This window comes from Lepidochelys kempii, chromosome 1 (assembly GCF_965140285.1).
Source record: "Lepidochelys kempii isolate rLepKem1 chromosome 1, rLepKem1.hap1, whole genome shotgun sequence".
In the NCBI taxonomy this organism is placed as follows: Eukaryota; Metazoa; Chordata; order Testudines; family Cheloniidae; genus Lepidochelys; species Lepidochelys kempii.
Window position 1 is genome coordinate 279,649,143 of NC_136380.1, and position 27,301 is coordinate 279,676,443.

Consider the following 27,301-nt stretch of genomic DNA (forward strand, 5'->3'; position numbering starts at 1 on the left):
GAAAGACTCTAGCAGTAGGAAGGCAGTGGGACACTGGGGGAGGCCCCCCTGAAACCTGCTCGAGGGCCCCAGTCCCCTGTTTGAGAACGACTGGTGTAGGGTATATACTGTGACAATTAGGGTCCAGACCCCTCCTCCTCCCCCCCTCGGGGAGAAAAGGGGCTCTTAACCCCAAAGAGTAAGCATTTGAATCAGCTGGTTGTATACAATGTTGTGTATAAAAATATGTGGAGTAAGGTCTTTTATGAAAGCATGTAATGTTTTGAAATTGATGGCCATTACGAGATATGTATACAGACTGTGGTTATGTATTTATATCAGAAGTGGGCAAACTGAGCTCCTGGCTGGGGAGGCTCACCCCCGGACCCTCCCCCACTGTCCCCCCTTCCCCACAGCCACACCGCCGCACGGGCAGAAGGGCTGCGAGCTCCTGCTTCTCTGAGCAAAATGGTAAGGGGGTGGCGGCACGTGCACGCGGCGGTGAGGGGTTGGGTAGGGAGTCCCAGGGGATAGTCAGGGAGCAGGGGGTAGTTGGATGGGGCAGAGGTTCTGGGGCAGTCAGGGGTCGGGGAACAGGGGACAGTTGAATAGGGCAAGGAAGTCCCAGGGGGCCTGTGGGGGGGTGGATAGGTTGGGACAGTCAGGGGACAAGGAGCAGAGGGGTTGGTTGGGTCGGGGGTTCTGAGGGGAACAGTCAGCGGGTGGGAAATGGGAAGGGGCAATAGGGGGCGGGGGCCAGGCTGTTTGGGGGGCACAGCATTCCCTACCTGGCCCTCAATACAGTTTCGCAACCCGATGTGGCCCTCGGGCCAAAAAGTTTGCCCACCCCCAACTATATAGAATACTATGCCTATGACCTAAGCTACAATTTCAAATATACCTCACTGCAGGGAGGAGTGCATTCCAAGCTAGGTGTTTACACAAAACCACATGCAAGTAATGATCCATGTTTCAACCCAGGAAAAGACAAATAATTACAGTTAATGGGAAGACCCTGAGACACCCCAGCTACCAAGTCAAGAGGGAATTTTCCCCATTATGAGTAATGATGAATCATCATAGTTGACAGAAGGGGGTGGGGGGACAAAAACCATGCAAATCCTTAAAAAAGAAGGGCTTTGAAGTGAAGGCTTTATAGAAACTGATGGGCAGCCTCTAAACAGGACACTGTCCCTGAAATGCTTTATCCCATCTATGACAGGGCACACTGGAACCCTGTTCAAACAGAATAGGTAACTTGTATAAGGAAAGAGAATTTACCCAATATATAAGTGTAAAGCCTGAAGTTGCGTCTTTATGTTTATTTTCTGTAACTTGTATGTGTTTGTTTTTTCTTACTATTTCTTCTCTGAATTTGTAATTTTTCTTTTAAACAAACTTTTTGTTTATTTTTATCCAATGCAGGTCTCCAATGTGCAAGCTTTATGGTGTGTGCGCCAAAGTGAAACTGATAACTGGGGGCAGTTTTCACATGTTTGGGGTGACGAACCAGAGGGGAAAGGTCTGAGTGTCTTGTAGTTAAGAATTTGGGGAGATTTACATAGAAAACTATACATATAAAATGATGGGGTCTAAATTAGCTGTTACCACTCAAGAAAGAGATCTTGGAGTCATTGTGGATAGTTCTCTGAAAATATCTGCTCAATGTGCAGCAGCTAGGGTTGCCAGTTTTGGGTGGACATATTCCTGGAGGTTTCATCACAGCACACTCCTTAATTAAAAATTAATCTTTAATTCCTGGAGACTCCAGGACAATCCTGGAGGCTTGGCAACCCTTGAAGCAGCAGTCAAAAAAAAGCTAACAATGTTAGGAACCATTAGGAAAGGGATAGATAATAAGACAGTAAATATCGTAATGCCACTTTATAAATCCATGGTGCACCCACCCCTTGAATACTGCATGCAGTTCCCTCTGCCCCTTTCAAAAAAGATATGTTTGAAATGGAAAAAAGTACAGAGAAGGGCAACAAAAGTGATTAAGGATATGGAATAGCTTGCATATGAGGAGAGATTAAAAACACTAGGACTGTTCAGCTTGGAAAAGAGACAACTAAGGGGGCGGATATGATAGAGGTCTATAAAATGAATGATGTGGAGAAAGTAAATAAGGAAGTGGTTTTTACCCCATCTCTTAACACAAAAACCAGTGAAAATTAATAGGCAGCTGGTTTAAAACAAACAAAAGGAAGTACTTCTTCACACAGTGCACAGTCAACCTGTGAAACTCATTGCTATGAGATGTTTTAAAGGCCAAAATTATAGGGGAGTTCAAAAAAGAATTAGATAAGTTCATGGAGGATAGGTCGATCAGTGGTATTAGCCAAGATGGTCACGAATGCAACCCCACACTCTGTCTCTCTAAGCCTCTGATTGCCAGATGCTGGGACTGGATAATGGAATGGATCACTTGATAATGCCATGTTCTGTTCATTCCCTTTGAAACATCTGGCATTGGCCACTGTTGGAAGAACTGGATACTGGGCTAGATGGACTATTGGTCTCATCCAGTATGGGCATTCTTATGTTTTTATGTTGGGCTCACCCTGAAAGGAGTAACTAGGCTGGTGGAAGCGAGGATGAGACTTTTGTGCTTGTGAGCTGGTGTCAGGACTCTGAGCCATAGCAGCATAGAATTAAGGCACCCAAAGCTACAAGACAGGCAGTGACAGAACCCCTTATTGATCTGCATGATACTCAAAATGTCACACATAGCCACAGGGTTCAAGGTTATGCTACTCACCTATGCAGGGTCTCAGTGTCCACACTGCTGTTTATACCCATATTAGGGGAGCATGCAGTGTAGACATACCTTTAATTTTTAAAAGTGATGTCCTACCTGCCAGTAATGAAGTTCTTGTCACATATGGGTATTGTCATGTATGGTGGGGCCAGTGGCCGTTTACCTAGACCAATTGAAAAAGATATGCATGTGTGATTTGGTATTTATCTGAACAGTAGAAGTTCTATATGATTCATTCTTTCTAATGTTTGAGTAGCTGTAGCAATATTCAGTTGTTGGAATGTAAAAGTGCTCTTGAATTAGACCTGTAATGATTACCAGATCATTTATTTAAACCAAAATAATAGAACATTAACATTGTTTTTAATTATAGTTATTTTGAGAAGACTTCAAAGATATGCTTATATATTATAGATGCAGTATAAAAATGTACCGTAAAGGCCTGGATAACATTACTGGATTTTAACTGATTAAATTGCTGCTCCCTGCACACCATTATGCCCAATTTACGATAGTGAGGTATACCTCTCAGGCCTTGTCTATACTACGAAATTAGGTCGAATTTACAGAAGTTGGTTTTGTAGAAAGCGTTTTTATACAGTCGATTGTGTGTGTCCCCACACAAATGCTCTAAGTGCATGTAGTCGGCGGAGTGTGTCCACAGTACCAAGGCAACGGTCGACTTCTGGAGTGTTGCACTGTGGGTAGCTATCCCATAGTTCCCGCAGTCTCCGCCACTCATTTGAATTCTGGGTAGAAATCCAAGTGCCTGATGGGGCTAAAACATTGTTGCGGGTAGTTCTGGGTACATTTGGGCCTTTTTCTTGAGTTACCTGTGCAGACGTCATAGCACGGCAGGCATGGAACCCGCTCAGCTAACCATCACCATATGTCTTCTGGGTGCTGGCAGACGCGGTACTGCATTGCTACACAGCAACAGTTTATTGTCTTTTGGCAGCAGAAAGTGCAGTATGACTGGTAGCCGTCATCGACGTAGTCCAGGGTGCTCTTTTAACCGACCTCGATGAGGTCAGGGGTGCCTGGGCAAACATGGGAGTGACTCAGCCAGGTCATTTCCCTTTTAAGTTTCATCTCATGGTGATTCAGTCCTACCGGCAGTGCACTGTCTTTTAACCTGCAGCCAGCAGAAGACGATGGCCACCAGTCATACTGCACCGTCTTCTGCCAAGCACCCAGATGATGACGATGGCTAGCGGTCGTACTGCACAGTCTGCTGCCAGCAAGATGTATAAAGATAGATTAAATGGATCAAAACAAGAAATAGACCAGATTTGTTTTGTATTCATTTTCTCCTCCCTCCCTCGGTGAAATCAACGGCCTGCTAAACCCAGTTTTGAGTTCTATCCTTGAGGTTTTGAGTTCTATCCTTGAGGGGGCCATTCTGTTTCTCGCAAAGCCACCCCCTTTGTTGATTTTAATTCCCTGTAAGCCAACCCTGTAAGCCATGTTGTCAGTTGCCCCTCCCTCCACCAGAGCAACAGCAAACAATCATTTTGCGCCCTTTTCCCTGGTTTGCCCAAGCAGGAACAGACGCCATAGCACAGCAATCATGGAGCCTGTTCAGCACGCCACAGCAGTTATGACCATTGTAAACACCTCGTGCATTAGCGTGCAGTGTATGCAGAACCAGCACCTGGAAAACCAGGCGAGGAGGCAACGGCAGCTCAGTGTTGAGGACATGAACACACTTTTCTCTAAAACTGCGGTCCCCAGCAATTTGGAGATCATGGTGTTAATGGGGCAGGCTCATGCCGTGGAACGCCAATTCTGGGCCTGGGAAACAAGCACAGAGTGGTGGGACCACATAGTGTTGCAGGTCTGGGATGATTCCCAGTGGCTCCGAAACTTTTGCATGCATAAGGGCACTTTCATAGAACTTTGTGACTTGCTTTCCCCTGCCCTGACGCGCAAGAATACCAAGATGAGACCAGCCCTCACAGTTCACAAGTGAGTGGCAATAGCCCTGTGGAAGCTTGCAATGCCAGACAGCTACTGGTCAGTCGGGAATCAATTTGGAGTGGGCAAATCTACTGTGGGGGTTGCTGTGATGCAAGTAGCCAATGCAATCACTGAGCTGCTGCTATCAAAGGTAGTGACTCTGGGAAATGTGCAGGTCATACTAGATAGCTTTGCTGTAATGGGATTCCTTAACTGTGGTGGGGCTATAGACGGAACGCATATCCCTATCTTGGAACCGGACCACCAGGGCAGCCAGTACATAAACCGCAAGGGGTACTTTTCATTGGTGCTGCAAGCACTGGTGGCTCACAAGGGACGTTTCACCAATATCAACGTGGGATGGCTGGGAAAGGTTCATGATGCTCACGTCTTCAGGAACTCTGGTCTGTTTAAATGGCTGCAGGAAGAGATTTACTTCCCAGACCAGAAAATAACTGTTGGGGATATTGAAATGCCAATAGTTATCCTTGGGGACCCAGCCTACCCCTTAATGCCCTGGCTCATGAAACCGTACACAGGCACCCTGAACAGTAGTAAGGAGCTGTTCAACTATAGGCTGAGCAAGTGCAGAATGGTGGTAGAGTGTGCATTTGGATGTTTAAAGGGTCGCTGGCGCAGTTTACTGACTCACTCAGACCTCAGTGAAACCAATATTCTCATTGTTATTGCTGCTTGTTGTGTGCTCCACAATCTCTGTGAGAGTAAGGGGGAGACGTTTATGGCGGGGTGGGAGGTTGATGCAAATTGCCTGGCTGCTGAATACGCGCAGCCAGACACCAGGGCAGTTAGAAGAGCACAGGAGGAAGCGGTGCGCATCAGAGAAGCTTTGAAAACCAGTTTCATGACTGGTCGGGGTACTGTGTGGCACTTCTGTTTGTTTCTCCTTGATGAAAACCCACCCCCTTGGTTGACTCTAATTCCTTGTAAGCCACCCACCCTCCCGCCTTCAATCACAGCTTGCTTGCAAAGGAAATAAAGTCACTATCATTTTAAAAACATGTATTCTTTATTAATTGATTATAAAAATAGGGCGATAACTCACAAGGTAGCCCGGGTGGGGTGTGTGAGGAGGGTAGGAGGGAAGGAAAAGGCCACTTTAAAGCTTGTTGAATGCCAACCTTCTGTTGCTTGGGCTGTCCATTGGGGTGACATGGTTGGGTGCCTGGAGCCTCCCACCCCACGTTCTTGGGCATCTGGGTGAGAAGGCTATGGAACTTGGGGAGGAGGGAGGACGGTTAAGCAGGGGCTGCAGCGGCAGTCTGTGATCCTGCTGCCGTTCATGAACCTCCACCAGATGCCGGAGCATGTCCGTTTGATCCTGCAGTAGTCCCGAGCGTTTCCTCATGCCTCCTCTGATCTTCCTCCTGCCACCTCTCCTCATGTTCATCATCCACCATCCTGTACTCTGCTATTGTGTCCCTCCACACAGCTCTCTCAGTGCCAGACAACTGCATGAGCTCAGAGAACATGTCATCGCACGTGCGTTTTTTTCGCCGCCTTATCTGAGGTAGCCTCTGGGATGGAGGAGGGAGTCTTGAAAAATTGCAGCTGCTGGAGGAAAAAAAGGGAGTGAAGTATTTAAAAAGATATATTTTACAGAACAATGGCTATACTCTTTCACGGTGAACAACACTATTCACATTACATAGCACATGTGATTTTGGTACAATGTCGCATTTTGCATCTTATATTGAGTGCCTGCGGCTTTGGTGTTAGAGATCACACATGCAGGGCCGGGCAACAGAATTCGGCTTGCAGGCGGCCATGGTAAGCCATAGTCTTTCGGCCCCTGCAACCTTCATAACAGCAGCCTCCTCCTTTCCCATACCAAGCAAAGCCCATTGAGTTGGCCATTTACTGCTGCAGTTTTCCTGTTAACGTGCAGCAGCAGAAACCAAACTAACCCCTCCCCCCATCCAATTCTCTGGGATGATCACTTTTCCCCTCCCCCCTCTGCCTGGCTGGTATCAGGGAAGATCCCTGCTAGCCAAACGCGAACAGCTCAGCGCCAATGGCCTCCCCCCCACAACGCGTGGCTAACTGCGGGGAGGATTTATTTTCAGCCACAGGCAAACAGCCCAGTAGGAACGGCCACCTCTGAATGTCCCCTTAATCAAATTCCCCTATTTCAATCAGGTTACCATGAACGATATCACTCGCCTGAGGGTAACACAGAGAGATAAAGAACGGATGTTGCTTGAATGCCAGCAAACACCAGGACCATACGCTGCCAGGCTTTGTCATGCAATGATACCAGATTACTTGCTACTAGCATAGCGTGGTAAAGTGTCCTACCATGGAGGACGGAATAAGGCTGTCTCCCCAGAAACCTTCTGCAAAGGCTTTTAGAGTACCTCCAGGAGAGCTTCATGGAGATGTCCCTGGAAGATTTCCGCTCCATCCCCAGACAGGTTAACAGACTTTTCCAGTAGCTGTACTGGCCACGAATGCATCCCAAGTCCTCAGGGCTACTTAATCATTAAAAAATGCTTGCTTTTATAACATGTATTATATTTAAAAAGGTACACTCACCAGAGGTCCCTTCTCCGGCTTCGGTGGGTTGGGAGGGTATTTCAGTCAGGGTAATAAAAAGATCCTGGCTGTTGGGGAGAACGGTGTGCTGTGTGCTCTCCCCAAGCTCGTCCTCCTCCTCATCTTCCCCATCTGCAAAATCCTCAGCCATGGCGGAGAGTATCCCATCCTCGGAGTCCACGCCCCCCACCCCCTGCCTAGAATTGCATGCAGCTCAGCGTAGAAGCGGCATGTCTGGGGCTCTGTCCCAGAGCATCCGTTTGATTCTTTGGTTTTCTGGTACTCTTGTCTGAGTTCCTTAAGTTCCATGCGGCACTGCGTTGCGTCCCTGATGTAGCCTCTGAGATTTTTTGAAACGTTTTGGCATTTCGTCTTTTGGAACGTAGTTCTGATAGCACGGATTCCTCTCCCCATACAGCGATCAGATCCAGTACCTCCAGTTCAGTCCATGCTGGAGCTCTTTTTCGATTCTGGGTCTGCAGGGTCACCTTTGCTGATGAGCTCTGCATGGTCACCTGTGCTGATGAGCTCGCCTGGCCAAACAGAAAATGAGATTCAGAAGTACCCGGGGCTTTTCCTGTACACCTGGCCAATGCATCCGAGTTCAGAGTGCTTTCCAGAGTGGTCACAATGGTGCACTGTGGGATAGCTCCTGGAGGCCAATACCTTCAAATTGCGTCCACACTAACCCTAATTCAAAACCACAATGTCAATTTCAGCGCTAATCCCCTCATTGGGGAGGAGTACAGAAATCGGTTTTAAGAGCCCTTTATGTCGAAAAAATGGCTTCGTTTTGTGGACTGGTACAGGGTTAATTCGAATTTAATGCTGCTAAATCTGACATAAACTCGTAGTGTAGACCAGGCCTCAGATGACTAGTTGGCATGAAATTTTGTACAACTTAAAAAACAAACAAAAATGGCACAAAAAGACTCCCCACTTTCTCAATTCTTCTAAACTCTCCATTTTAATCAGTAAATTAAAGAGAATTACTGGAACAGGAGAGAACACTGGTCTGTGAGTAAGTAAGGAACTACACACAAGAATGAAAGCAAATTGGGCTGTCTGGTGTATGACATCATGGAAAGAAGTGTAATGGAATACAAAGTAGCAAGTGCCATCAGTATTCTACTAATACCGAGGATTTTCAGAAGTATACACTGAAATTCATCCAAAACTGAATATTACAGAAATAACTACACTTAATTAGAAGAGTAGGAGATCCAGATGAACTGTGAAGTTGTACAAAGATTTATTTCATTGAAACTCTTCACCTTCTGCCTAGATAAAATCTTTAGACACACTTGAATGAGGAAGAATGACAAGCCCAAGTCTCCTCAGATTTTCAAACGACATATTAGCTGAAACTCTCCCGTTTACACTGCCCTGGGTATATTTCTACTCTGCCCTGATGAGCTTTTTAAATAACTGTTTTGTGAAATGTCAGAGACAAACTGTGTATTCTTACTATTAATTGCAATGACATCCCAGATGGCATTTTGTGTTTATAGTGTATATTTCCTCTTTCTGATAAATAATACAGTTTCACCTTCAATTAACTTTTTCATAGCTGGAGTGTGGCAGTAGAAGGATAAAATGTGTCTTAGAAAGGTGGGAAGTCTACTATCCAAAACCTTTTTAGTCTACAAGAAATTTTTATATTTCCTTATTGCGATCAGTCCAGCAAGATGATTCCAGACCAGCTGGTGAAAAAACAGCCATATATTGCCTATGTAAGCAATTACTGCTTGAACCAAAACTAACTTCACAAAACACTGTCATTACTAGTCCAAAAGAGTCTGTTATGCCAATGGTTAAAAATTGTTCAGGGGGCTGCAGATTATAACAGTACGATTTCCAGATAAGCACAGGAATGGAAGACCATACATTAATTAATGTAGTACAGCTCTTACCTCCGGTGTACATAGTGGATCTGAGTATCTTGCATTCCAAAAGTTACTGAAATTTTGTATCACTAAACACTGACAGTTATAGTGACTCTTGAACACAAAATGATTCAGAATGCTAAAATCAAATATCCTGGCATTTCTATGAATTGCTGGATTTCCTGGATCTCCTGAGTTAGAATTAAGACAAACCTTGCCAAATTCTGCCATCAGTTACAGCTGTTATACATACTCCAATGAAAGCTAGAATTTACCTTACAAACTGGTAACAGAACTGTGACATGTCTATCAGTGTTGGAGTACCTAGGATCTTTATTTCTCATAGTATCTGCATTTGGTTGTTGTTTTGGGGCTACAGTTATCTGAAATGCAAAATATTGGAAATAATATTTATGTTTAAAATAAACAGATTAATTTCAGGCAGATCTATATAAATTGTGTTTAATGAAATCAGTTTTGAATAAAGAGACAGCAAGGGAGAATGACATATAATAATACCATTTGAAAGAAGTGAGACTAAACATAGGGATTGAAGGACAGTGATAAACAAGCAAGATGACCTGCCTTTACAACTGTGTTATTCTACATGGCTATGTCTACACAATTCTGCTTCATTTAATACTGCATGGTAATGTTCCAGTTTTTAATCACAGTTTGAAATCATACTAGCTCCACGTTCTAGTGATTTCTCCCTCTTTCTTTACCTCTGTACAGTAACATAATAGCCTGCTTATGGTCCCCAGGAATGCAAACGAAACTGCATTCAAATGAAAAAATATAAAAATATTACATGAGATGAGAATTTTTCGGAAAACAATGTTCCTTTTCGATGCACACTGTTGATATAATGTGTTCCATCTGCAGCCACCTCACCATTATCTGTGTTTCACTGATAATGTGACCCACCATGCTGAAACATTATTTCCTCAAGTGCTGCATGTGAGTTCAATGATGAGAAGAGTGGAGAAGTGAACAGAATGTTAATAGAATGGGGGGAAGAGTAGAGATCATTGCTTAAATAGAAGAGAGCAGTATAAAGAGGTGTTGGTAAAAATAAAAATGTAAGATGAGCATTAGGTCCAAAAGGGAAAGAATAAGCAGATGTTCCTTTTCTGGTATATTCAACATAAAATATCAAGTAATCATTCACTCCCAGTCTTCAAACAAAATTCCCATTGATCTCAAAGGAAGATCAGTGAGTGGAAGAAGATAAATCCATGCTAATTTGATTGCAATCTAAATTTCAATCAAATAAAATTGTGATCAAAGGGATTATTATTGGAAGGCTTTTGTTTAAACAAAATAATCTGTTTCCTTGACTGATGAAAGGGATGAATTAGAAATAGTAAAGAGAAAAGATTGAGTTTAATTTCCTTTATTATATAATATAAATGTAGCTTTAAACTGTTTTTAAAATAGTTTCACAATTTCAATGGATTTTTAATTAATTCATTAATTTACACTTTCTACTAATAGATGAGAAAACATGAGAACACTTTCTTGCGCATTCTTCATAACAAACAGAACTAATTCCTTAGAGTAATTACATAGCAAAAGGAGGATTTTGGTCAAGAAAAGAACCCCAAAGGGAAATCCTGGCCCTATTGAAAGCAAGAGGAGTGTTTTCATTAAGTTCAATAGAGGCAGGATTTCACCACATATTTTAACTTATTTAAGTTAAATGTGACTTTGTTATCACAAAGTGTTAACACACTAAGTGTTAAGTGACTTTGAAATCTTCATAGCTGCCAGTCACATCACTTCTTTTTCCTCACTCCTTGGAACAATTATTCACATTTTAACTCCGCCCTAAAGCAGTTATTCCATGTTGGGTGAAATTCTCCCTGTCCAGAAGGCCAGCACAAAGCTGACGCTCCACTTAAGCCCTTATGCAGGGATGAATTTTACGCTTGTTGAACCTACTTTAGAGTAGCTATTTACCCAAGCCTCACCTCAACAGGCATATCACTGGAAAGCAGTACAACATTTCAAACCCTCATGAGGTAATATTTTACCTTCATGCCTATATTTTACAGTGTGTGTTGAAACTGTGTGTTTTATGGTGTGTGTTGAAGCTTGTTTTGTCTTGTGAAACAAGAATAACGTTCATGACAAAGGTGTCTGCTTGGAACAAACATATGGCCGTGAGCACATTCCTCATTTTCACTTTGGGATTTAATCCTCCTCCAAAGCTATTTATTGCTTCATATATTCTTCTGCCATGAACATTATCCCTAAAGTCACTACCAAATGGAGTCAGAGCACTGGGCCCAGCAGTGATAAGGGAAGGGAAGCACATTGTTAAGAAATATGATAGAGAGATAATACATCAAAGCAACAGCTTGGATCACTACATCTTTTTTACATTATTGGGTGAATTTGGGAACATGGAAAGTTATATAATTTTTAAAAAAATGTCTTTGTAATAGGCACCTTGATAGTCTCATTATATTTTCTGAGCACTGGGATTTCCTTATGTTACCTGCAAATGGAAACTCCCAGTGCTATATTACTTTCTGGTGTCAGAAACAATAAATTAAATAGTATCATTTATTTACTTGCTGCTAGTCTTGGGAAATCTTCCAACTCCTGGGGCCAAAAGGTAAACAATTTACTGTTTTCAGCGTCCCCAAACCCCAGACAATCATGCTTCAACTTTTACTGTAACTTACGACAGCGTCTAAGACTTTGAGTTTAATCTTGTGAAATAAGTATATACCTGTATATGTATTTCTTAGACTTCATTTTAGAAAAACAAATAGTGTGCAATACTGCTTATATAGTTAAAAATTGCATTTGCTCAACTAGTGAACATCTTGAGTTTTAAAGTATGAGAAATAAAATATTGAAATAAAAGTATATGTGTTATCAGCAGAAAGGTTTACTTTGGGTTTCAGTGGCAGGGTTTACAATTCTGAGAAATTGCTAGGCAGGAAGTATCCTGCCTTCAGGATCACTGATCAGCGATGGACAATTTTGTTCTGATAAAGTAATGCTTAGAACTTAATATCCTTGATAGAGATGGTTATATGACTGGGGGTCTGTGAAAATCATTCTGAACTTGTTCTCTGCAGCTTAGATTAGAGTCTGGGGTCCTATTCTCTCACCGCAGAGCCTGTGTAACTCCCAGCAAAGTCAATACCTTGTAAGAAATATTCCTAGCCTATCTCACAGTGGGAGAATAAAGCCCTAGCTCTCCTGCTCCTGCAGTTGAATTACATTTCTTAAGAAAGCTTATACTGTCTTTCTAATTTGCATCTGGATTCTTTATTACTACAAACACAACTGTAAGTACCTGCAAGGTGAAGGTCTGACTCAAAAAAACCATGTATAGTGGCTATGGTTTGAAAACCTGCACAGGAGCACCATCTACATACACATACTATATTATACACACCTCATAAAGCATGGAGAAAGTAAAGTACTCATAACTTTTGTTATGGTAAGCAAGACAATGAAAAGTCATGCCTCCCACAATATACATAATGGAGTCGTGGCCCATGACTGGGACTCCTAGGTGCTACGATAATACAAATAATATGCAACATATCATCAACTGGTAAAGTTACTACTGTTGGTAGTTTTCGTTGTTTAGTTTAAGAACAATCACAAGTTTTGCTTTATTAGTGCTTTATTATGGGTGCTGCCTGAATTTTGGTTTTTTCATGTGCAACTACTCTATCAGAAAATGGGAGATGCTCACTTCAGCAAATGACAACTTGGCACTCAGTTTTGCCTAGGAATTTATGCACTCACCTCCTGTTGATTTCACATCAGAGAGCATGCATTTATCATTTGTACTACTATGTTCCTCTCTTTGCAATATATCGCAATACTAAATGCAAACTTGTCCTACTTCTAAATGCAATTAATCATACTGTGAATGATCCAGGCACCAATTCAGGAAGGCACTTAAGCACATGCTTATCTTTAAGCATATACTTAAAACCCATTGATTTCAACAGGACAATGACATGGCAAGAGTTAATTAAGCATATGCTTTAAGAATACGGTTACTTTCACGAATCAGGGTGCCAAAGAACACTGATGTCAGTAGGAGACTTTCCACTGAATTTAATAGGTTTTGGATCAGGACCATAGTGAACATGGGGAGAAGCAGAGAATCCACAAAAATAGAGGTAGAACAGCTAGGTGAGAATAAAATAGTGGTGGACCAGCCAGCAGCTGCACTGTGCTTCTGCTCAGTATAGTTTGGGAGGAAAGCTAGGAAGGAAGCTCTAAACTGAGCTAACCAGGGTAAAAAAAAAAAAAAAAACCAAAAAACCAAAACCCCTTTTAATTTAAAGCAGCTGAAGGGCTTTTCTAAGCTATGGCCACTGCAGAGGTCCAATCAAAACTGCTCTGCTAACAGAGTAGTGGGCAATTCTCAGATGCAGCCCTTCATCTGCTTTGTACTGTCTGCACAGAGCAGAGCAGGTGAAGCTGGGGACAAGGACTGGAAGTCTAAAAATGAACTAACTGTGAACCTCTCAGTTTGAATGGGAAATGTCAAAATTATGAATCTGGTAAATACCCATTTTTGGAGGTATTTCATTGTGAGAAAGATACTTTTGCTATTTGTTCTTTACATTTTTAACTATTATTATGAATATTTAAAAATATACTTTAAACCACGCATCTGAAGCCATTCTTTCCCCATTTCTAAATAGCTTCTCATGTCTATGCCAGATAGGACAGCTGCTCAGAAGAGCTGAACTGCAAGATGAGGATTCTAAGAATTGTTTCAATTAGTGTAATCTCCCAGTCACAAACACTACAATCTTTATCATGGGGAAGGAGGGTTATTTAAGGTAATTTCCATTCATTATAAAGATTTTATTTTTAAACGCAGCTAAATCACATTTAAAATGCCTCAAATATTTTGCATGAATGTAGTATTGTATATTCCCTGAGTCACTATATGACTACACTATGATATTTTTTCTGGTATAATTGGCTAGTGATGTCATGGGTAGAAATGAAAATAAGTCTACATTAGAGGCAATGGGAATGACCACACAATCAAGAAGACATCATTACAACGTTGCCAGACTTCATCTACTTCAGCAAGTTTTGTAGCTGTAATTCACCTCCAATGCAGCTCCTGCAGCAGAAGTTGTAACGTAGGCTTACATGACATGGTAGTAAAAATGTCTGAGCCCTGCCTATGCTACAGCTTCCACAATTGCTGCCACTGGTTAGGATCCACCCCTTTCAGCTCAGCTGCTTGTTTCAGTTAATTCTTGCAAAGAAACGTATTTTAACTAAGTGGACTGACTCAGCTCCCTCACTTGACCAGTGGATAGCCTCCATCAAGTAATACATGGAACAAATCACTTATCTATCATGCTTATATGGCCCCCATCACCACGTTATTTGAACATCTCACAATCTTTAATATATTTATCCTCACAACATCCTTGTGAGGTAGGGAAGTGCTTTTATCCCCATTTTACAGATGAGGAACCAAGGCAGAGAGACTGAGTGACTTTCCCACAGTTATCTAGGAAGTACATGGCAGAACAGGGAATTGAACTTGGCTCTTCAGAGCCCTGGGCAAGTGCTCTAATCACTAGAGAAGCCTTCTCCTAGCAACAGGAAAAACAATTCTTGAAGAAAATATTAGTGTATAGTTCCAGGTTTGTACAAAGAAAAGATTAAATTCTTTCCTTATCCATTATCATGCCAGATGGACTTATATAAGGACTTATTTTAAATTAGACTCTTTGAAAGCACCTCTTTGGTGCTGTTCTCTTTAATGCAGAAGGAAGCAGTTATGTATTTCTAACTGTTTTAAGCATGCTACTGTATATTATCTGCTTACACTGGTATCTGTGTTTTTAGAAAAGAGTACTTGTAATTGATAAATATGCATGTAATGTCAGTACTGAAGGACTCAGATTTCTGAACAGCAGTGTCTACACATATATTAGTTTAAGGTAATGTGTACATTTCAAGTGGTTTACCTGCAGAAAAGACTTATAAACAGAAAAACAAATAAATTAAGCATTGCTAAAGCCGATTGTGCATGAAAATATTGCTCATCATCACTGTACCACTTATTTGGAACATTAATCATTCTTACATGTCAAATCTCTGCTTTTCTGAGCTTTATTCCTATTTTTACCCATTCAGATGTTGCAAGAGCAATTGAATTATTGGAGAAACTACAAGAGTCCGGAGAAGTACCAGTACACAAGCTGCAATCCCTAAAGAAAGTACTGCAGAGTGAGTTTTGTACAGCTATCAGAGAGGTACGGAAATGAAGGTCATTTCTTAGCGTAGCCGTATTCCTATAAATGTTGAGGGAGCAGGAGCACCTTGTCCACTACAGCAAAGGATATGTGATTTGAAGTCATAATGCTTCCAGAGGCAATGTGGGGCTAATCCAAAATCCACTAATGTTAAGGGGACCCCTTCAGGGGACCTCAGTGGGCATTGGATCGGGCCTGTAGAGAGGCGTGAGGTCATGCTGTATGTGTTAGAAAGTTGTAGCCACTTGCAGTGCTGAGGACTGGGATCATTACCCTGCCATCTGTGCGAAAAGGCCGTCCTTGCACTCTCCAGCAGTCAATGATAAATTATGGCTGCCTCCCACACAGGTACACAGAGGGAGAAGGAGCTCCTTGCGCTCTCATCTCTCCTTGACCTCCAACATATCCACACAGACACAGTTAGGATGTCTCTAAAGCAGTGAAATATGTTCTGGGCTCACAGTAGTGAGACCATAGTTAAGGCTGCTTTAGAATTTTTCTTTTACAGAGTCGGTTCCTTTCTGGAACCCTCTTTCATAAGCATACCATGGGGAATGTGAACCAAATTTCATATATGTAACTGATAATGGTTTTCTTTCACTTTACAATTTCTTGGACAGAAGATACAAATGAAGCTAATCAGTTCAATAGGATTCCTAAATGTTTAGGATTATTTTCCTACTAAACTAAACTTTATTTGTATGCCTGACTGAAGTGATTGGAAATATCCTTATGGAGTCAGCAGTTTACAGCTTGCACCCAGCAAGCCTCTCATCTATTTAATGCCTAACAGTAGTCCTCCTTCAGTGACATCAATGTGAGTTCTATCATATACTTCAATAATAGCAGGATTGCACTCTTTGGTATTGAGGCAGCAGAAGTGCATTGATTGTGATTTTTTTTTTCATGAATGGCTAGAAGGAAGAGAAAAGGGAAGGTACATTAGTTTATCGGCAACGTGAAACACACCCTTATTTTACTGAATATATTCTGCATTGCGAGAAACAGAGTGCCACTTAAATAGCCCACAGTTTTAAAGACTTTTTAGGGCAATGCTGTTCCAAGACTGTAAATAATGGCACTCTCTATTCTGAGATGCTGATATCCTGGCTAGTCTTTTCATTTAACTAGCTAAATGTTTCCTTAATTGACAGGAAGCATTGAAGATTTATTTATTTATTTTTTAAATATAGCACAGTTTGGCACCCAAGTTATGAAGGGGAGCTTTGCTATCTCTACAATACCACCAATGAAATCCTAGCAGATTTATATTCATCAGCAGAAAATATTCTCAAAAGCAATAAACATGTAGCTTTTTGAAGAGGTATGGAGCATAGGAAGCTGGGAAATGGCCTAGACTGTAACGCACTATCAGTTCAGTGAACTAAAAATACCTAAGTAGAACTTGACAGGATCATCTATAAGGCACAGAAAGTACTTTTATGGGCTATTAGGTAAAACTATCCTGTACTAAACTGATTTTTCTTTTACAGTTTTACACTAGTAAATAAATAATATTCACTTTAGGATATTTATAATTATTTATTTACACAACAGTTGACCAACTCCAAATAAGAGGTCAGGTCAATTGTGCCAACTGTCATAAATGACATTTATTTTTTCTCTCTCTTCTTGAAATATCACTGTGAAAAAAAGGTACACAATGGGGTCATGCAGGGTGGGCAGCCTCATGAACTGGCTGAACACCGCAGAGTCCACCAGTCCCTCTGACCATAGGCTAGGAGGTCTTAGATTCTGATGGTGCCAGCCAGGCTCAACCTTGGTGCACCAAGGGGGACTCCACCATCTGTGCACATAGATGGGGGTTATATAGCACGAGGAGAACCCTTCCTCTCAGAGGCTGCTATAGACCTGGTCGCTGAAGCTAGAGTTCAGGTCCTGAGGAGGTTCTTATAAAAGACTGGTAACTCAAAGAGGTTTCAAGAGACCTCTCAGGTGGAGATAAGAGAACTGTTGTTTGTATCGTGGTGGAGGAAGACGTGTGCCAGCACACTCCGTGCCGGGCTACCTGCACTATAAAGGAGGGCAGGGCCTGAAGGCAGAAGGTGTGGATCTGGCTAGAGATATACCAGGCACTGTCTTCCTTCCCCCAGAGGGAAGCTCAGGATACCTGCAGAGACCCAGTGCAGCCCCAGCCAGAAAAAATTCATCATGTATCTTAGACAAGCATTATTTAGTGGAGAAAATTCCACTTTGGGGTTGAGGTTGAAGAAGAAAACATTTTTCTGGAAAGAAGATCTTGAAAAACAGTGGCCAATTGAAACTACTCAGGGGTTGGGATATTACAACATGTGCCAGGAAATAGATTATTGGGAAAAATGCAGGTTAGGTAATTAGTCTCTGTTAGGGATGATCATTTTATTTTAAAAATGACCTTGATTGTAGTTGTTAATTATGAATTTGATTTAAATTACAGGGTTTTATAAGACGGTTGTAAGGTTATAAGATGCCATGTCAAGAATCGGTAATTAATGTAAAAAGAGCTAACAGAAAATAATTGACTGGCATGCTCACTTAGCTGAATATTAGAACCACTTGGAGGTATTTGTCTCAAATTGGCAAGACATTTTTATTGACTCTGGAAATAATGAATGGTGATTTGAAATATATAATTATGTTTTAATTCCTTTTGAAAATGGAAGCACCAATTTTCAGTCCATTGGCATGGTACATGGTTTCCACAGCTAAGCTCCCTTAGGCCTACCATGAAGTCTAGTCCATATTTTTTTATAATGGCCAGACAAACTCATTTTGGACTAATCACATTAAAAATCCTGTGTAAGATTTATTTGGTTAACACAGTTCAAGTTCTCTAGATACAGGGAAAGGTATAGGGTTACTACCTTGTTGCCTGGAAAAAGCTAGGTTCTTCTTCAGTCCTGCCCATCATACAACAACCCAATTCTTAAGGCATGCACCTTTTCTATTATTACTTTAGATCAAAACTGTCATTATGCTCTACTCTCCTGGTGGCTGAGGAACAAGTATAGGTGAGGTATTAGACTGCAAGGCAGAATGAGACAGTTCATCTGCTGAAAAGATGAACTTAGATATGAAAATATAAGATAATGTACATTTATGGTTTGATTATAATTGGGGTAAGGCAAACAAATAAATGAAATTATGTAGAATTGTAAATGAAATTAACGCCTAGTCTGGCTATTAGAGCAAGGCAAAATATTTCAGTTGACATTTCTTTCCCATTGGAAAATGCGGGTTTGGGTCAACTGAAACATTTTGTGATGTTGTGTCAAATTTGCCAAATTGTTTCAGTAAAAAATAACCTGAAAAAAATCAAAGTTTTGTTTTGACATTTTTAAACATATCATTTCAATTTTGATTCAAAGTAATGTTTTCTTTTGAAATTTATTTCAATTTAATGAAAAAATAAAATGTTTAAGAAAGCTCAGAAACAAAATGAAGTGTTTTGTTTTGGGTGAGACAAAATAATATTTAGTTTCACATGAAATTTTTTTTCTGCTTCAGTTGACCAGAAACTGAAATTTTCTCACTGAAACTATTTTGGGTGAGGAGGGGGGGAAATTTTTTGGAATGGCTAGTGAACCAAAAAAATCAGCACTTTGCAAAGCTTTATTATCAATACATTTTAGACAGCTATATACAGAAAGTGTTAGAATACATTGCTGAACCAAAAGAATAACAAATCATCAGCAAAAGATGTGGCACAACTTAATAAATAAAATGCACATACATTGCTATTGCCTTTTGGTATTCAGTAGTGGAAGGTAATACATATCAACAGAGCCTTATTTTTCCTTGAGTATGAGGTTGTCCTTTAAGAAGTTGCATATTAAAAGGTTCTGGAAATGAAGATTTTTGTTCACCTGTAGGTTAAACAACTATATTTATTAAGATATCAGTGCCTCACGACCACCATACCAAATAACTAAATATATGATAATAAAATTCAGCACCACTGGGACCAGTTTTCTCTGTGAATGTTATTTAAAATAAAATTTGATTGGTAATGGCCTACATCAGTGATATGGATGAATTTATTACATAAATTAATCTCGTGTACAATAGGATTGGGAAAACTAAATAAAAGTCTGTCTAGTTATAAACCAGAGAAGCTAAAATACGCATTGTCTTATTGCTTTATTATATTAACATTTCTACCCAAATATCTGGTCATCATCTGGTGCTATTTTTGCAAGATTGTCAACAGTTTTTAAAAGAGAGAAGCAGACATGGTTTAAGAAAGGTGACTCTATAGCTGAGTACTTGTATGGGATTATCTGGTGGAACAGTATTTGTTTTGAGTAAGGGTCAATATAAAGACTTCATTGATTTAAAATACGCTTTTTATCTGTGTATTAGAGTACTTTCTGGAGAAAACTTAATAAAACTAGTAAAGTGAGATCCTGGCTAAGTTGAAGTCAGTGGCAAAACTCCCATTGACCTTAATGGGGCCAGGATTTCGCCCCTGGTGCTTTTGAAATATTTTTGGTTATATTATATTATAATCAAAACTGGGGTTCATTACCAGGATGTTAGGTTATAATTCAGTGAGAAACGTTTATCCCCACCTTTAAAAGGTTTCTTACAAGCCCATGTTCTGTCACTATTCCTGGATATGGTACGTGTGAGTGATTATGCTTCATTAATAATGGATGATTTCCATGCCTCGGTGATTTAAGCACTAGAATCCCACACTGCCCTACATGCGGATATATTATTTTCTCCAGCTGGCTTACAGTGCCTTAATAAAATGTTACTTTCACACTTCACATGTTTTCGCAAACATCAGGGAGAAACGCTAAGGTTGGGTGGGTAGTATAAGTTGGGTGCAGTGATATTGAGCAACGAAGAATTGCCTGACAGCAGGGATCTGGCTAGATTCCTTCAACTATTCACCTTAGTTCTAGCATTCAGGGTTTATCATTCTAATATTTGGGATTTCTTTTTAAAAAGCTATACTCAGTGCAATGTTTTTGGGGTGTTTGTTAGACTCAACTCACACTTCCTCCACCTTAACTTTCTTATAAGAAAGATCTTTATTTAGAAATTTAAAGTGTGGTTCCAGAAATCATCAGACTGTCCCAGGTTTTTCTGTGTTTGAAGGGTTCCAAGATCAACTTTTGCTCAGTTTACAAGGACAATATTATTTCTCTCTCACCGCCAGTCCTAGATTCTGAAAGTTCAGTTGCACACTTTCTGCCTGCTGAATTGCTCACCCCACCTTTAAAAAAAAAAAAGGATTCTGCAGGCCAGATTCTACAGTCTAACAGCTGGGCAACCCCAGTGTTCAAATTCTGCTCTCCATTGCACCGGTGTAACTGCTTTTTTGTCCCCCAATCACTAAAGGCAAAATTTTAGTTATTTTTGTAGCTGGTGGATGAGCAGAAATAGAATCCTGTTCTCTCTATGTAACCCTACAGAGCCAACGTGTGTACAAATGTATTCAAATAAAGCCACTAAAATGTGACTTTGAATACACACAGGGAGAAGATCCATGGATGAAGATGATAGAATTTTCAGGATAGAACTGTCCTTTAACTTCAGTATGAAACCCCAAATTTAAGGTCCAGTTCTGCTCTTTTTACCCTTTGAAATTAAGGGACTACACTACTCAACATGAGTAAAAGTGGAAGAATTGGCCCTTTAATACGTCAGCTGGTGGCCAAGGAGGCTACCCATCTGAATAAGGCAAACAAAATTTATCATTTAAATTACAGGTTATATAAAATATACCAAGTAAAACTGTAGATTAAAAATAGTCTCAGAACACATTCTTGTTAATTTAGCAGGAACAGTCTTACAGCACTGAATATGGAATTGTCCCAGATATAGTATGCAGCTGTGCAGAACATAATCATATGCAGTGTTGTTGTAACCGTGTTGGTCCCAGGATATCAGAGAGACAAGATGAGGTGAGGTAATATCTATTATTGGACCAACTTTTGCTGGTGAGAGACAAGCTTCGAGCTTACACAGAGCTCTTACTGAAGAAGAGCTCTTTGTAAGTGCAGAAGCTTGTCTCTCTCACCAGAATAAATTGGTCCAATAAAAGATATTAGCTCACCCACCTTGTCCCCCAGAACATAATTGACTTTTAAATCTTGTATAAACAAGGTTTTAAGTCTCTTAAAGAAATCTCTATGCTTGCAAAATTCTTTGTGAAGTTGTGTTCTTGGCAGTTCATACTGTAATTTCAATTCATATGTTTAACAGGTAAAGAGAGGGCAAATGTGATAGTTTAAAACTGGTAATGTAGTTTTCATTCCAAACTAACAGATCTTGGAAACAGTTTAAAGCTTGACTTTGGGCCAAGTTCAGTGAGATTTTTTGTCGCGCTTACACTAGAGCTACATTTGCACCTTTGTGTTAAATTTGCTTTTATTTGATGTTAAATCTGCAATTTCAACATTTGGTTTTGAAATATTGAGTCAGATCCTGGCCATATTCTCAGTTAAACTCGTACAGTTCTCCTGATATCTGTGAAGTTGCACCGATGTAAAAAGGTATGATCCTGTTTCCATTGGAGTCTATGATAACAACCCCCTGGACTTCCATGGGTTCAGGATCAGGCCTCTAGCGAGAGCAGAATTTTGCCCCTTTTAACCTCTCTAGCCTTTTATGGTTGTATCTCATAATGATAAGAGCTACAAAGGGTGAAACTCAGAGTTGTCTGTATATAGTAATTAATGTATATAGTTCTGTGGGGGGCATGATACTTTGTAGACATGAGATGTTTGGTGTTAAGATTTTCAATGAAATACTATACAGAAATAAGTGATAAAAAACTAATAATTCTACCAAGACATCGTATTTGTCCCTCCGGGGAAAGGGCATTATTTAATTTTGTTTAGCAGTGACTTCTGAATGATTAAGGATTAGTGTTACGAGGCTCTACTGTGAGTTTTATCCTCCTGTCTTTGGTTAAAAAGGTTATGTCTGTGATGAGGAATTTTGAGTATTTGTCAGGGGCATGTTTAGAAATTAGGACAGGGAATGACTGGTCAAATCTCACTAAACAACCTGCCTCTTTCCCCATTCCCACATAATGTATAAGGTATTTAGAAAGTTCAGAAACTGGAATAACTTGGGGTTTAAATAAGCAGAGATTGTGTTTCCTGTATAAGTTCACCTTGTTAGATGCATTCCATTTCCTGTAGTTATCAGGAACTTTAACCCAGAATTACACCAAATGACACATAATGTCCTGCTGTGAAGGAAAGAGTACTTTCATGTCACCATCTTACAAACATAGGTGAAGTATCCTTACTTTGTTTCCTGAAAACACTGTATTGCCTGAATGAACTTTTGGAATGATTACCTTATCACTAGGCAGATGGCCCTCATTAATGGCAATTATATATGAATATACCAGGCAGAACAAACAGTATCTGAGAGGAGACATTATTAAGCCTCTGTGCAATTACAAGATCCCCATGACTTCACTAGAGGAGATTTAAAACAGCTGCTGTTGTCACTTTTTAAAAAGCAGCTTAGAGCTAAATACTTTGATATCACAGATGTAATACTCTAGAATCTGGGGCCATATCATACCATTGATCTTTACTGAGTACTCCCCTTTGGCTTCAATGGAGAGTTCTGATTGAAACCAATGAGAAGTACTGATTAAAGATCAATTGTTGAGGATGGCTGCTGGCTATATAACTACTTGCATTTGTGCTTGGCTTGCTTAGCTGTGCCCCAGAAAAAAAAATCAATATTCACAAAAAGCCTGCAAACACCCAATAGTAAAATAATGCTGTATTTCTCTCATGTCAATGTTTAGCTAGGTTACTGCTGCATAATTGTTAGAATTCTAATAAACTGTCCTAATTTGATTTAGCTAATTCTGTACAGAGCTTGCTGCAGTTACTTATTTCATGGAAGATTGTTCTAATACAACATTGGATACGCAAATCAGCAACCTATTTGATTTCCCTACATTATCATTTTTGTTTAGTGTCACAGTATCATATTTGATTATATAAAACTCTGGAGGATAACAATAACCTTTACTGCAGTTCATCTCAAGCCTGCTTCTTCATTATCGGAGAAATCTGCAGCCAGGTGAACTGATGAGAAAAATATTTATTCTGGCAGTCCACTGGAGTGGACCAGTGCAGTTTTACTACAGACTTGCATTCCTGCCTTGTTACAGCTCCCAACGGTTCCCTACTCCCACCCACCAAAGTCTTTTAGGAAATTCTTGAGAAGTGTCTTTCAATCTATACTTCTGGGTTACTCCGTCGGAGGGGGAAAAAGCTTGCCTAATTCTAAGTCTACTTCTAGGAACCCCATGTTATCTGTTTGCTTCCTAAGTGTATAAAAATAGAAACAAATAGTCTCATTCTCTCTCTCTCTCACTTCCATTCCAGCCAGGTAGAACAAACACTTGGGAATGCACTCAGATAAAGGGATGATGTGCTCAGCTTTAGCCAGCTGCTGATTTTTGGCGAGGCACTGAGAAAGCTTTTTATGTTTGGTGTAGAGCTGCTGTGATCTGCAGCCCATACAGACTCACCGATAAAGTGAAGGGAGTGTGGGTTATTGAAGGCTCAGATACTTCTCCAAACCGGAATAGGCAAGGAGTTGAGAGATGGGGTTACTAAATTATTGTCTGTGGATTATAAGCGGTCTTCTGGGAGCTGGTTGCTCCCTTCCTCATTTCCAGCTACTATAAATTGTCGTAAAAGCCGCTAAAGATACACCGAGGCCAGTATTTTCAAAAAAGGCCACTGATTTTGGGTGCCCAAACTTGAGACATCTTGAGCCTTTTCTATCGAGGTGCTGAACAGCAACACTTCCCCTTTATTTCAAATGGAATGGGGAGTTCTCAGTGCTTCCTGGAAGTCTGTCTTGGGAACAGGGAAATATGCCAAATGACCTAATAGGTATTTTCAGTGTCTAATTTCTATTAATCTTATTAGAATGTAAATTAAGTTCAGTTGACTAATCTGGCTTTTTCAGTAGGAAATCACATTGCAGGAGGGAAGGGAGGGCATGCAGAGATGCCCTGCCCTACCATCAGTACCAAGAGCATTCTGTCTGACTCATCCAATACATATCAGAGCACACACTGTGGAATACATGACAGCATGCATGCTACGTGCATCTGTTATGTTCTCGTGGCCAACACAGAAGGGAGTGAGACCATGGCCCCACTTCATCCTATGCCCTGGGGGTCATTCACTGTGACTTTCAGCACAGGACAGTCAGAGTCCTCACATGGCAGAAATTCAAGGACCAAGACTGCATCCAGCCCTTGCACAAAAGCCCAGAAAGAGGGGGTAAGACTCTCCTTGTCCCCGTCCTTCCCAGCATACAGAAAACCTAGTCCCAAAACTAGAGCAAGATGCTAATCCAACCAATTCTATCTGTTTATTACAGCTGCCAGTTTTACAAAGCATATGTAACTACAGTAAGAGATGTGAAGGCAGATGGAAAAGGGCACTAGCAGCTAACGGGTGATTGAAATGAAAGCTGAAATGTAGCAACCGATAGTATTGATAAAAATTAATGGGAGAGGTCATCTGATAACTCAAAGACTAAGCTAAGTATTTATATGGCCCCGTCAGCGTGGTATCTAAGTATCTATCAAGTATTTTTTAAAAAGCAACAGAAAACAACAAGATAAAAAGATCTTTTGGAGCAAAACAAATTTTTAGGCTCTAACTGGATCCTATAGAAAGTGTGGTATCTTAAATTAAAACTTTTCCCCTTACATTGGTTAAACTTCAATTATTTTGGAGGATATTTCAACCCCATAGCAGATTTTTTTCACTGCCTAAGGATAGTTTAATAAGGTGTCAAGAGTCAGAGCATTTTTCACTTTGGTAAAACTGACCTAGTTTCTTTTTTTCCCCCCTGAAAGAAATGTTTTAAAAAAATAGCCTCATATTCCAAATGTTAGCTTTTACATTTTCATATATTTCTTTCATACATTCTGTAATTAAAACTGTCATATCGCCTCAGGAAGTTAAATGAGATCTAGTTCATTTGCAGGTTTGGGCTTTTTAATAAGTTATCCTCTGTGCTGCATAAGGCAAAATGACACACTGTAGCTGCACTGTAGGGGATTGTTCTGACAGCTGTGATAATGATGCAGATGTTTGTCTCTGAGGGTAGCTGCTAACAGATTTCCTGATGCAAACACAAAACTACTTACAGACTAATGAAAGATTACCATACCAAAATGTTCAAAATGCTTGCAGCCTAAATGACCACCTTATATTTATTTGATCTCATACAAATAGCTAATTCTTACAGTGCCAGCTAATATAAAAAATACAGCTTTTCTGTAAATTGTCAAAGTTCAGTAGCTACAGGAAACAACGTCTGTAATATAGATTTTTTTTTTTATTTCTTGTAAACTCATAATGTCACAAATGTCTCCCCGCAGGGATTTCATTTTTCAGCAGTTTTCATTTCACTGTGCTCACAGGTGTGTGTTTGTTTTGTCCGTTTTAAAAAGAGGTCTTTTGTCAGGGTGCTTCAGACTGCAAAATTGAAAATACTTTTGATCTTATACAATGTATGTACATCTGTGCATGTATTGTATGTATACAGACACTCACAAAATCTCAGTGCCTAATTCTGGTTCTATCCAGAATTATTTGCCCACGCATTGCATGCCATGCAATCCTAACACCAGTCCTCCATTTACTCATATGATAGGGAATTGTGCTTGTGGAAAAGGAGCGAAGTTCCAAGAGGATAGGATATGCAACATAGCGACAGCCATGATGTTTTTAGATGGGCACAGATTTGTTAGCAGCAGAGGTTCTTAAAGTCTTCCACAGTGGGAACCACCATTTAGAGAGACTGCCCCATGCAATACTCCCTCTCCTATTCTGAGTCATGCAAAATATCCCCCATCCCAGTTCTTGACCGCAAAACATCCCTATGGTAACTATCACTATGGGAAAGCAATTTGGAAAATAACATCTGTATAGCTGTACTTTAACTCTATTTGGCAGCTGTAAAGGAAGAAGAGGAAGAGCCAGAACCCATGACCTACAACTCTCCATACTACTGGTTTATGGACCGTAGGTGTTCAACTGATGTGTTACAGTATCTTAATTATAATTTGTAACTGAGGTAGAAAATATATTATCATGCTTTTATTATCCAGTACTTAGCTCTCCTGAGCCTATTTACCTCATGAGATCATCTAAAATTAGCACACAAGAAAAACAGAAGTATGTGAAATTGCATGTGGTGGGAGTGGGGGACACAACAGGTAGCCCATCTATGGCGAGTCTGTTTACTCGCATTGACCTAGTACACCATTACCTAACTAGCAGGGTGGAAGTGCCAGGCTAGACTAATCCGAGGGCGGGATGAAGGAACAGCGAGGAGGGAAACATCGCATCAGTGGGTATGGAGAAAGCTACAGAACTCTGGATCCACCCTTGCCTCAATCCACATTTATACAACCACAGTTGCATTTGGCATCATATAAGTTCTTCGAGTGCTTGCTCATGTGGTATTCCACAGTAGGTGTGCGTGCTAACCACATGCACCGGTGCGGAAGTTTTTCCCTTAGCAGTACCCGTAGGGGGAGTGCTGCTGCGACCCCTGGAGTGGCACCTCTATAGCGCACTACAAGGGGAGCCACGTAATCCCCCCACCCTCAGTTCCTTCTTGCTGCCAGTGAGGGTGCGTCGGAACTACTTGCTCCAGCTTCGCTTCACTGCAGCTCGTCCCAGAACTCGTCGTTCGTTGTTAGTGGTACCTGTGTCAGTTAGTTCAACACGTTTCAGTTCAGTTAGTTAGTGTTCGGGCCGGGGCATGCCCCATGCCCCAGGGTTTAAATCATGCGACTCTTGCAGGCGTTTGATGCCCAGAAGTGACCCGCACGCTGACTGTCTCCGCTGCTTGGGGCAATC

At 40.7% G+C, this 27,301-nt stretch overlaps 1 protein-coding gene across 10 annotated transcripts in view; it reads left to right on the forward strand.

Annotated features, from left to right (window-relative positions):
• The window catches only part of LIN7A (lin-7 cell polarity scaffold A), a 78,905-nt gene that overhangs the window by 17,304 nt on the left and 34,300 nt on the right, over positions 1 to 27,301 (forward strand). For 4 of the 10 annotated variants that reach the window (XR_012156730.1, XM_073327642.2, XM_073327641.2 and 1 more), the window contains exon 2: positions 15,295 to 15,413. The exons of 1 other annotated variant lie outside the window; for it this stretch is intronic. Coding sequence is in view for 3 of the 9 variants with exons in the window: in XM_073327642.2 (XP_073183743.1) it covers positions 15,295 to 15,413 (119 nt within the window). In the remaining 6 variants the exon portion in view is untranslated. Of the gene's footprint in view, positions 1 to 13,829; positions 13,971 to 15,294; positions 15,414 to 27,301 lie in introns of all 10 variants that reach the window. 5 more of the 10 variants (XR_012156731.2, XM_073327643.2, XM_073327644.2 and 2 more) reach the window with 4 other exon arrangements.